The sequence below is a fragment of the Lolium perenne genome, chromosome 4 (assembly GCF_019359855.2).
Source record: "Lolium perenne isolate Kyuss_39 chromosome 4, Kyuss_2.0, whole genome shotgun sequence".
NCBI lineage: Eukaryota > Viridiplantae > Streptophyta > Magnoliopsida > Poales > Poaceae > Lolium > Lolium perenne.
Genome location: NC_067247.2, coordinates 11,791,880 through 11,802,557, shown reverse-complemented (window position 1 = coordinate 11,802,557; position 10,678 = coordinate 11,791,880). Strand labels below are relative to the sequence as shown.

The 10,678-nt window shown below is 46.4% G+C and overlaps 2 protein-coding genes across 2 annotated transcripts; one reads left to right on the top strand and one right to left on the bottom strand.

The window, feature by feature from the left end:
• Window positions 1-481: 481 nt before the first annotated feature.
• Window positions 482-6,817, top strand: LOC127291770 (uncharacterized). Its single transcript, XM_051321089.2, has 12 exons — window positions 482-1,463; window positions 1,848-1,930; window positions 1,999-2,039; window positions 3,731-3,885; window positions 4,340-4,435; window positions 4,620-4,736; window positions 4,860-4,964; window positions 5,053-5,145; window positions 5,233-5,349; window positions 5,443-5,559; window positions 5,696-5,764; window positions 5,908-6,817. The coding sequence occupies exons 1-12, from the start codon at window positions 486-488 to the stop codon at window positions 6,502-6,504; spliced, it is 2,568 nt and encodes an 855-aa protein (XP_051177049.1). The 5' UTR covers window positions 482-485; the 3' UTR covers window positions 6,505-6,817.
• A 1,845-nt stretch (window positions 6,818-8,662) lies between these two features.
• Window positions 8,663-10,402, bottom strand: LOC127291771 (uncharacterized). Its single transcript, XM_051321090.2, has 4 exons — window positions 9,736-10,402; window positions 9,505-9,575; window positions 9,304-9,402; window positions 8,663-9,188 (listed from the first exon to the last, which is right to left on the bottom strand). Exons 1-4 carry the CDS (start codon window positions 10,322-10,324, stop codon window positions 9,081-9,083), a joined length of 867 nt encoding a protein of 288 aa, XP_051177050.1. The 5' UTR covers window positions 10,325-10,402; the 3' UTR covers window positions 8,663-9,080.
• Between the last annotated feature and the right edge of the window lie 276 nt (window positions 10,403-10,678).

Here is a 10,678-nt window from a genome sequence, read left to right as displayed (position 1 = left end):
TAATTTTCCAAGCTCATCTCCCTTACGGCCCACCTCCTAATCTGGCCAAAATCTGGTGATAACAACAGCGCACGAACATACGGCTAGAGATTGGAATGACCATGAAAAAGAAATCAGTTGACAGATTTTTAGCAAAAGTGCAATTTTATGGTGGGACTTCTATTTTCCCTTTTTTCAAAAAAAAAACAAAAAAACACCGCCGTGCAGATCTAGATGGATATTCAGGATTTGCCTCACGTCGCAGGTCACAATTTTCTAACATTCTCCCGATAGTGGTGTCCAATTTTTTTTGTAAAGGTTCATGGGCTCGTTGGACGGCACAAGTGGAGCACGCTGAGATAAAACAAGTCTCGTCAGACGAATGAAGGGGCTCCAACTGTAAAGGTATGTACATGTCAAAAAAAAATTTGTAAAGGTAGACAGCTCGCTCGCTACACTACACAACCTTTCCCCTCCCTTTTCACTCCTCTCATCTGAAACATCTAATGCTTCCGGAGCTGCCGGCGGCCATGTTGGCTACCAGCAGCGAGCTGCAGGATCCTGGAGATGATCTCAACCAGCTGGTCAGCCTTCTCCGGCAAAGGGTCTACACCGGAGAGCCATTCGCGGCCGACAGCTTCATCCAGGAGGCGGACGTCTACTCGGCTGCCCCTGCGGACCTGGTCCGCCACCATGCTCTGGGCACGGACCTCGGCGAGGGCAAAGGAATGGCGTGGTACTTCTGCAGCCCCGCTGATTACCACCAGACCAGGACCCCTTTTGCGCGGAGGCGGAAACGCATGGTTGGCGACGGCGGTGGCGCTGGCGGGACGCGCTGGCACGTGGAGAAGGCGGTTTCAATTCTGGGCCCAGACAATAAATCCGTTGGGGCTTACAAGCGCACGCTCTCCTACGTGCAGAAGATCAAGAACCCACCTGGTACGGCGCGAAAACCATCTGGTAACAAGTCTCTTGGTTGGATCATGGTGGAAATTGAGCTCGAGCAAAAGGAGGGTCCTGACGTCCCCGACCAGCAGCTGGTGCTCTGCAAGGTGTACAGGTCGCCGCGCACGGATACCGGGGAAGCCGGCGTGCCATGTATTCCAGCGCCCCCTCCAGCTGCATCCATGTCGCCGTCGTCGTGTCATAGCCAGAAGGTAGCAGTGGAATGTAAGACCACACTAGACTACAATTTTCGCTCCCCTGGGGTTGGCCGGAAGCCAGCTCTCTCCCCTCGTAAGCCTGGCACCCAGTGTAGGCCGCCGATGGGAGGGAAAATCACAACCGGGGTAGCAATTGTGAAGAAAGGGTCGGTAACCATTTCCTCGGCGGTGCACGTGGTGATGAAGTTCTGTGGGTCATCGATGAAGTCGGCCGATCATATGAAGGAGATGGCCAAGCTCGTCTTCAACTTTCCAGCGGGAGGTGGGAATCCCGTGGTTGTTCTGTCCGCGATTGGGAAAACCACCACCAACCTTCTCGTGGTAATTTTTTTCCTTGTGTTTTTGATTCTGTTTGGATTCCATAGTGGAGTACATGGGCTTTTTTGATTCACTTAAATCTTATACAAATTCTGTAGGATTTTCATGCTTCGAAATTTTTCCTATGTTCACTGTCTCATTCGTAGGATTAGAATTCATAGGAATGCATATTAGTTTTTCCTATAGGATTGCACTATGTTTTCATCCACACACACACCTAATGCTACAATTCTTTTGCTTTTCCTGTGAGCCAAACGCTACTTCAAAAAAATCCTATAAATTTCAAATTTCAACTAGACATGACATTCTAATCATGCGATCTTCCTATTCTTGTGTTCTAAGAATCCTTCGATTCAAACAGGCCCTAAATGTGGATGTACTGTGTAGGCAGCAGGAAAGGCGCTGAGCTGCAGCACCAAAGAGGCGAGCAAAATCCACGAGCTCGCAATCACAAAGGAGATGCATTTCAGGTGTGGTTTAGTTCCATTTGTTTTTTTTCTTTTCTGGAGTGTTCCTTGATAGTTTGTCTGGTGCGCAGGATGATTGATGATCTAGGATTGGATAGGTCGATTATTTCAGGTAAGTTACTCTTGTTGTTTTCTGTCTCACCGTTGGCACATTTTTTTTCTTCTTTCATTTGTAGCGAAGACTTTGTAGCGAAATCATCCCACCTAAACCTGTGCTTTTTTTTTTTTTGCGAAGCCGGAGCTTATATTTCACGAATTACAGCAGAGTCATGCTGGATACAGGGGTTTACAAAAGCCGGTGCCTGAACAAACCAGGAGCACAACGGCTGAGAGGGCGAGGCCTGCTTTGCTGTAACATGAGCAGCCAAGTTTGCCTGACGGTTTACATGACAGGAAGTGAAACTAGAAAAATACCCCATAAGCTCTTGCATATCATTAAGCACCGGCCAGATTGCCGCCCTGTTCTTCTCCCTTGTCTTCCAAAGCTCGATGAGAGCTTCACTGTCCGTCTCCAAATGAACGTTAGTAACCTGCAGATGATGAGCCAGGATTAAGCCATCCCTACAGGCGAGAGCTTCAGCCGAGAGTGCATTACCCAGGGCCCCATACCATTTTGCTCCAGCTGCAATGAAAAGCCCCTTATCATCACGGATGACATAGCCAGTAGAGCCAGAGAAGGTGTTGGCATCAAAGGCGGCGTCTGAGTTGATCTTGATGGAGTTACTAGGAGGTGGAACCCAATGACTGCGTTTCGGGTGTGCTTGACGCCCAGTTGGCTTTTTTGTCGAGAGCACAAGATCAATAGCAGTATCACGCGCCCACCTGCAAGCACTAGATAGCTCCAGAGGCACAGAGCCATGTCGACGTCCATTACGAGCCGTCCAGATCGACCACATGGCACACAGAATAGGGCCAGCTTCAGCAGTAGGGCAAAAGTAACTGTCAAGGAGATCAGTAGCCCAGGTGACAGGATGCAAGCTGGGGAGCTTAATGTGGCAGAGATCCTTGAAAGCAGACCAGAACAACTTAGCAAAAGAGCACTGGGTGAGAGCGTGAAAGACAGTGTCATCCGCCGCACCATAGTCAAGCCTTGACCTAAACCTGTGCTTGTGCTTGAGAGATAGCTAACAGTTCTCGTGCTACATCAGTTCCACGTTGGCAATACTAAGAAGTGATGTTTCACTTTAGGTCTTGTTGCAAAAAAGATGTGTCCAAGCCCTACCTGTATGGACTCATTTAAAGTAGAGTAGTACTTGCTTTTTAACCGTTAAATTATACTTGTAAAGAAGCCAATATTTAGAAGAAAAGGTGGAAAAGGCGGCCCGGTTGATTATGACAGCGCAATTGGCCTCGCAGCTACTTCCCCCACCTCTCTATGTCACTCACATTATTGCAAACAGTGGCTTCCCCAAACCTTGAGCTTGCCTTTCTTTGCTGAGCAGCCATGGCTGCCCGGGGAGGCCTTCGAAATATCTCTCTCCTCCAACGCCTCCTATATGCTTGGACCTCTATCCCATCCAAGGCAAGCCCTGGCCCAGGCATAGATAGGGCCGGTCGGACCTATATCGACGGGGACGGTAGGAACTTCAGCAGTGGCAGCGGCGAGCAATGGTAGAGCAGCCACACTTGCCCTGCCAGGGGGGCATTTCCACGCCTCGCCCTCAACTACCGCAGTGCAGCGAGGGCGCCAACACGACACTATGCAGTGGCCGCGCTCCACTCAATCTGTTTTAGTATTTTAGCCTTGGGCGAAATTGTGTTCTCTAGCTCTAACAGTGCCTTCCTCACTGTTAAACTAAGCAGGTTCATTGGATGAGCTGGAACGTGTTTTTATGGCCATTGCTATGATGGAAGAGCTGACTTCTAAGACACGAGATTACATTGTTTCCTTTGGTGAAAACGTGTCTACAAGAATAGTTTCTGCATATTTAAATAAACTTGGGAAAGGGACATGTCAGGTACATATACTTCTAGCAATTGTACATTAGTTCTCTCGCTAAACCTTTGTTTTTGGTTTTTCGTTTTATCTAGATTTTCTGACCTTCTACTCCTTATCTTCTCAGAATTAGTGTATGGGCCTTCGAAAAATAGTCAATTAGGTGGAAGAAAGTTTACCAATATCTTCCTAACATAGAAAAGTGATAACTAGAATGCAAATGTGAACTCACAGTTTTGGAATATATGGGAATAGTACATTTTGTGAGATTCTAGGAATAAAATTGGCAATTTTAGAGTTTGCCTACATACATATTCCTTTTTTTTTTGCTTATTTGATCTATGGGACAGTAGATGCACTTTGTAGCCCAAACTAGGTAGTTTATTTTCTTACCATTAGAATGGGAACTCAAAATTTATAGTTAGTCAAATCAGTAACAGGAGGGCAATGTTGAATGAGTACAAATTTAATTGCAGGACTGGGAATCATATGCCGTCAATACTTGTGGAAGGGGTGGTGCCGACTTGACTGCGGCTACCATTGCCAGGGACATGGGAGCAAGAGAAATCCAGGCATGTTCTCCAATAAGCTACAAATTATCAATCCAGAATCTTTAAATTTCATCAGGGCCATATCATGCTTCTGAAATTGAGAAGTTGTCCGTACACTTAACCAGAGAATTTGAAAAGTAGAAATGTTTTCTTAAATATGTTTCTTGCTAGCTAGTATAGCTGGAATTGCTAATATATGCAACAGGTTTGGAAGGACGTGGACGGTGTGCTGACGTGTGATCCTACTGTTTGTACAAATGCGATACCACTTCCCAACTTGACTTTTGATGAGGCAGTTGAACTCGGTTTGTTTGGTGCACTGGTATTCCCTGGGTTTTTTTTATTTCCACTAGTTGTTTTGTGGATCATGGCATAATAACTTATTTTGAAATACTTCTTTGCTTCTTCTACTCGGAACTGACATATATAAGCTTTTGCATCCCAGTCAATGCAACTTGCTATGGAAGGTGGCATCTCAATTATAATTAAGAACTCGTACAACCCCGAAGCACCTGGTACCGTGATTACTAAAACAAGAGATATGAGCAAGGTTTGTTATGTCAATGCCATATATTATAATAAAATTTTCCACGTGTGGTAATTAATTCCTAGCCCTTAACTGTACAATTATTTTTCAGAGTGTATTAACCAGCATTGTATTGAGGTCAAATATTACCTTCTTGAAACTAGAGAGCACAAGGATGGTAGACCAGTCTGCTTTTTTAGCAATGGTACCATGGCAGCAAACCTGTGACTCTGTTGTTTATTTTGTCTAGTTATATCATATGAAGGTTTGTCTGATTATGTTATTTGTGCAGTCCTTCTCAATATTTGGAAATTTGGGCATATCTGTTGACTGTGTGGCTATTAGTGAAGGCAAGCTATCCTTGATAGCAATTCCACCAAAACTGTCAAGTCGTGAATTGGCCCAGCTGGTAAAAATCTATTTTTGTCTATCCAACAATTATGGTATTAATTTGTAAGAATCTGTGCTCCTGACTCAGTCTTTTGTTCCGATAATTTGGCAGGAGCTTGATATTGTAGTTGAAGAGCTTCAGAAAATTTCAGTTGTTGATCGACTAAAGGACAGATCAGTCATCTCCCTGATAGGAAACACACAGATGTCGGCAATAATTCTTGTAAAGGTAAGAACCACATACACGTTTTGTTATCACAGCATCCAGGCCAGTATCAGCCATCGGAGAATACTTACTGTCTTGTCCGGAAATGGTTGATCATTTTGTATGTTATCATTCTGAATTATTGCTGCATGCATGCCAGGCGTCCAATGTTCTGTGGAGTACTGGTGTGAAGGTCCAGATGATCTCGCAAGGGTCGTCCAACTCTGATGTAAACCCCGTACTTCCCAAGCACAAACTTAAACTTTCCTTCTTGTGTTTTATGTGCGCAATACCCGAAACGGCCAAACGGGGTCCCGTTGTGCAAAATAGGGAGGGAATTGTTTGCTGACGATGCTAATTGATGGTAAGCAGGTGTTGAAGGTTTCCCTGGTGGTCCATGATAGTGAGGCAAAATATTGTGTACAGGCCCTCCATTCAGCGTTCTTTGAGAACAGCTACTTGTCAGAGTTGGAGAGAGCGGAGAACAAGTGCCAAATCCCGGCATATTCATCCACGTCAGCCAGCTCCGGCATCATCGTGAAGAGGAAGGCAGTGGATGACCACCCGGAAGCTTCAACAAGGCAGAGGACGACGAGTGCGGAACCAAGTGGACATGAGGAAACAGAACCCCGGTTGCCCGAGGGTGACAACGGTGATCCGACAGAGGTCTTCCAATGTATAAGTGACGACAACATTCCACCCGTCACAAGTCCATCGATGTGCTATGCAGACATGGACATGGATCGCTTGCTCTCTGAGGAAATGCCCATCGCAGGCGATGCCAGCGGGGACTGGAGCAAGTACTTTTTCGGTGTGTTTGATCACTTTGATGGCGGTTATGACACTAACTGGATGCTCTCTGGAGGTAACGACGGCGAGGGTCCGTCCGGGGTTGGCTCCGGTGTACCTGAAGATGACGCGAACCCAGTGCTGCCTGAGCAGCCAAATGATCCCCTAGCTGCTAGCTGAAACTATCACTGACAGAGCTGCTTCGCTCGTCCAGCAGCGACATGTCTTTCTTCCCTGTCCACGGCCGGTGTTTGCAGCATCAGAATGAGTCCAAAAGTTGTTGGGTTGTGGCTGTATCCTGGCTGGGAGTTGGTGTTACATGTGCAGAGCAGTGGTCGATCCTGGGACGAGGTTGCATATGTGTTATCAGTTTCCATCCGAAAAAGGTACATGTACAACAGGGGAATATTGGTCTTCTCTAAGAGAAGCCATGGGATTTTTACAGAGTCCGAAAAAGATTATCTAAAAGATAGAGGGATTGTCTTTTCTTAAAGATGACAGTTGCAGACAACTCACTGCATATGCATGCTGTTATTAGTCTGTAGATGGTCTGCCTAACTAATGGCACTAAGTAGACTGTAGACATGTCATGGAGTCTGCATGCCTTAGAGATGCAAGTGTTCCATTATTAGGGTACACTCTACCCTTTTTAGTCAAATAATGAACTAACTTTTCCAAAAATGTTGATGTCATGGACAAAGTTAGTTAATTTTTAAAACTAAAGAGGGTAGAGGTTACCTAACGATGCATCACTTAGCAAGCCCACATGTAAGAAGAAAAGTATCAACATTAATCAAGTCTAAAGTACCTTTAGTAACTAGACTTCCACCAAATCTTTCCAGCGACGGAAATAGTCTTTATTTTTTAAGCGTAGACTCATTGGCCTTGCTTGGCCTTCTTGTCGCCTTCCTATCTGAACTCTGATAAGGAAATATAAGAATATAATATTTACCAAAATAACAAAATACATGAAGATTCTTTGAGTAAACCGAAATAACATGGTTTCTTTGAGGAAACCCATATAACATAAGTAAGTTACTAAAAACATGCGAGCGAAACCATCTTTCTAGGCTTCGCACATGGGTGGGTATGGTGGGTAGCACCAAAAGTTAGTCTGGCAATGTATAGGCAACCAAATGAAGAATGAAGCTAATATCTGACAGGCAAAATAGCACTTGTGGCTTGTGACATGCCTATCAGCTAAGCACATCACCGAATGTCTGATGTGGACGTAAGATTCTGCTATCTTTTCAACTATATATAGGCAAAATCATTGGCTGCACATCCAGGAATTCAGAAAATAGACGACCTAGAAGCAACATGCAATTTAAAAGCCTGCTTTGAGGGTGTAATCATACATGAAAAATCCTTACAACTTGAGTTCTTCAATATTTTGTACATCATCCATGTCCTTTTGTGACCTGACCATTATAAAATGCTTGTGTTAGCATTTGAAGGATAACCCAAAATCTGAATATGTGAAAGTTATAGAGATTGTAAAAAATAAACTCATGTGTGCACACTGAACCTCAGCATGATCTGATTCCAATTTGGCAAAATATATTTAAGTAATGTGGCAGCAAAGGCCACCTCAGCACCAGTGGGAAGTATGCTAAGCCTACAAACTGCACAACCACATAACGAACAGCCACAGCTGGGAACCCATGTTTCACTGAAATATGCAAATTTATGGTGTTGCGGCAGTGATATTTCAACAAAGTGTCCCAGTTTGAGAGATGCAAGCTGTAGCCTCTCATTCTGAAAATTCACACCCAGAGTTGGTCATGCACATCCAGAAAAAGATTTGCAGCTTGATCACAATTACAGCATTCTCATCTATTTATCGGCATAGCACCCTGAACTCCAAAACTACCATATACATCTGTTACACTACATACATCTGCCAGCTCATGAGTCGTGACTAGCAATCAACTTTGTGCTTACTACAGCTATTCAAGTTCCTCTTAGTTTGCACCCAGTAGCAAAATTTTCCTTTGTCTTTATGGAGGCACTGATCCGGAGGTCAATCAAGTCTAAAGTACCTTTACTAACTAGACTTCCACCAAATCTTTTCAGCGACAGAAATAGTCTTTATTTTTAAGCGTAGACTCATCGGCCTTGCTTGGCCTTTTTGTCGCCTTCCTATCTGAAACTCTGATAAGGAAATATAAGAATATACTATTTGTCAAAATAACAAAATACATAAAGATAATTTGAGTAACCGAAATAACATGGTTTCTTTGAGGAAACCCAAAAAATATATTTAAGTAATGTGGCAGCACAGGCCAGCTCTGCACCAGTGCGGAAGTATGCTAACCCTACAAACTGCTCAACCACATTACCAACAGCCACAGCTGGGATCGCATGTTTCACTGAAAATTTATGGTGTTGCGACAGTAATATTTCAACAAAGTGCCCCAGTTTGAGAGATGCAAGCTCTCGCTCTGAAAAATTCCTGACACCAGGGGTTGGGCATGCACATCCAGTAACAGATTTGCAGCTATATCACAATTGCAGCAGTCTCATCTATTTATGGGTGTAGCACCCTGAAGTCCCGGACTAGCATATACATCTGTTATACTACATACATCTGCCAGATCACGACTAGCAACCAACCTTGTGCTTGCTACAGGTATTCAAGTTCCTCTCAGTTTGCACCTCCAAGCTTCAGTAGCAAAGTTTCCCTTCCTCTTCATGGAGGCACCGATCCGGAAGTCCATCAGCTGGCTATCGTCATTGTGCCTTATGGAAATCTGCTATTCGAACTTCTGCTCGGTTGGTGCCTCGAGTTTCTGCAGCAGAGCTTTCTTTTCCTCTTCGGGGAGTGCGTTGAACATGAAAACAGACTTGTCGCCGATGTCATCCTTCATTATCAGCAACACAGCAAAACATTATTGTAAATTTCGACCAAGAATTTCTTAATAGCCACAAATGATGATAAAAACCCTTGTCACTGAAAGGCGCGTCCTAATATTATACCTTAATGGGCTGCTGGAATTTCCTCGCGGCGAACACGGTGAAGAGCGCCATCCACACTCCCAAGAGGCCCAATTTTGCTCCATCGTCCATCAACCCAGACTGCATATGTTCAGAAAACAAGTGTAAGAAAATACAGGTTGATCACTGCATCCAGTCCGGTCTGATAAAGCTGAGGTGCTAAATTTCAGATATGTGATTTACCAGGTGTCCAAGGAGAAGGGTGGGGATAACAAACGTCAAGATACCAGCCTCCAATTTTCCATAGCAGAGTCCTGTCAGTACATTTGTTGGTTGTCGGATACATTTCACAAATGGAAACTACTCGATATCCAATGATAAAATCAGCTAATGTAAGCAATAGAATGAATCAATGGAAGATGGGATAATCAATCCCACATCAGCACACAGACAGTAACTGCAGAAATGCTGTACCTTCCTTGAAGACGAGGCCAGTGAGCGCTGCGAAGGTGGGCCCGACGAACCACACCGCGCCCGGGTGGTCGAGCACGTACCGGACGAGCCCCTCGCCGAGCGGCTGCGCGGCGAGGGCGTAGGTCCCGACGGACCCGAGCACTCCCACCGCCCACAGCGCCTGGAGGAACCGCTTGATGGGGGTGACGTAGATGTGGATGAGGACGAGCGACAGCCCGAGCCCCGCGGCCCCGGCGGCGTAGAGCAGGTCGGCGCCCTGCCGGACGGCGTCGCCGGCGGGGTTCCCCGCCGGCAGGAACGCCCCCGAGGAGGCGGCCAGGAAGGAGGCCGCGGCGGTGACGAGCCCGGCACGGTACAGCAGCACCTCGCGCAAGTCCGCGTCGTCCACGGACCAGGGCCCGTACACGCCCGTGTACACGGTGGTCTGGTCGGCAAGCCCGTCGCCGGCGGCCCTGATGGCGCCCGCGGCGCGGCCGCGGTGACGGGCGAGGGGCGGGAGGAGAGCGGGCTTCGGGGAGCTGGGGGCGCGACTGCTGGGGCGCGGCGGCAGCGGCGCGAGCCGGAGGAGGACGGCGGTGGCCATGGGCATGGTCGACGAGGTTGTTTTGTCGGGATCTTTTTTGTGATGATGTGGTGGGGCTCGCGGGAGTGTGTGAGCCGTAAACTCACCGGACGGCCAGGATTTCCGCCGGGTTTAATAGTACGTACGTAAAAAAAAACTACTCCCTTCAACTCAAATTAATTATCACACACACTAGTAGAAAAACGGTCATCTATACCGGTTCCAGAGGGCCATTCGTACCGGTTTTGCAACCGGTACAAATTATTCGGCACTAAAGCCCCCGCTTTAAATGCGGTTGCTTCTGAACCGGGTATAAAGCGGGCCTCCACGTGGGCCACCGGGGAGAGCTCGGGTTTGAGGATCTTTGGTACCGGTTGGTAA

Excerpts from the sequence above, each read along its gene's own strand:
- LOC127291770 (XM_051321089.2), top strand. The coding sequence starts at position 486 with ATGCTTCCGGAGCTGCCGGCGGCCATGTTGGCTACCAGCAGCGAGCTG. Across the intron at positions 1,931-1,998 it reads ACAAAGGAGATGCATTTCAG|GATGATTGATGATCTAGGAT; the intron begins GTGTGGTTTAGT and ends TCTGGTGCGCAG. Across the intron at positions 4,737-4,859 it reads TCGGTTTGTTTGGTGCACTG|TCAATGCAACTTGCTATGGA; the intron begins GTATTCCCTGGG and ends TTTGCATCCCAG.
- LOC127291771 (XM_051321090.2), bottom strand. The coding sequence starts at position 10,324 with ATGCCCATGGCCACCGCCGTCCTCCTCCGGCTCGCGCCGCTGCCGCCG. Across the intron at positions 9,403-9,504 it reads CCCTTCTCCTTGGACACCTG|TCTGGGTTGATGGACGATGG; the intron begins GTAAATCACATA and ends GAACATATGCAG. Across the intron at positions 9,189-9,303 it reads AATTCCAGCAGCCCATTAAG|GATGACATCGGCGACAAGTC; the intron begins GTATAATATTAG and ends CTGATAATGAAG.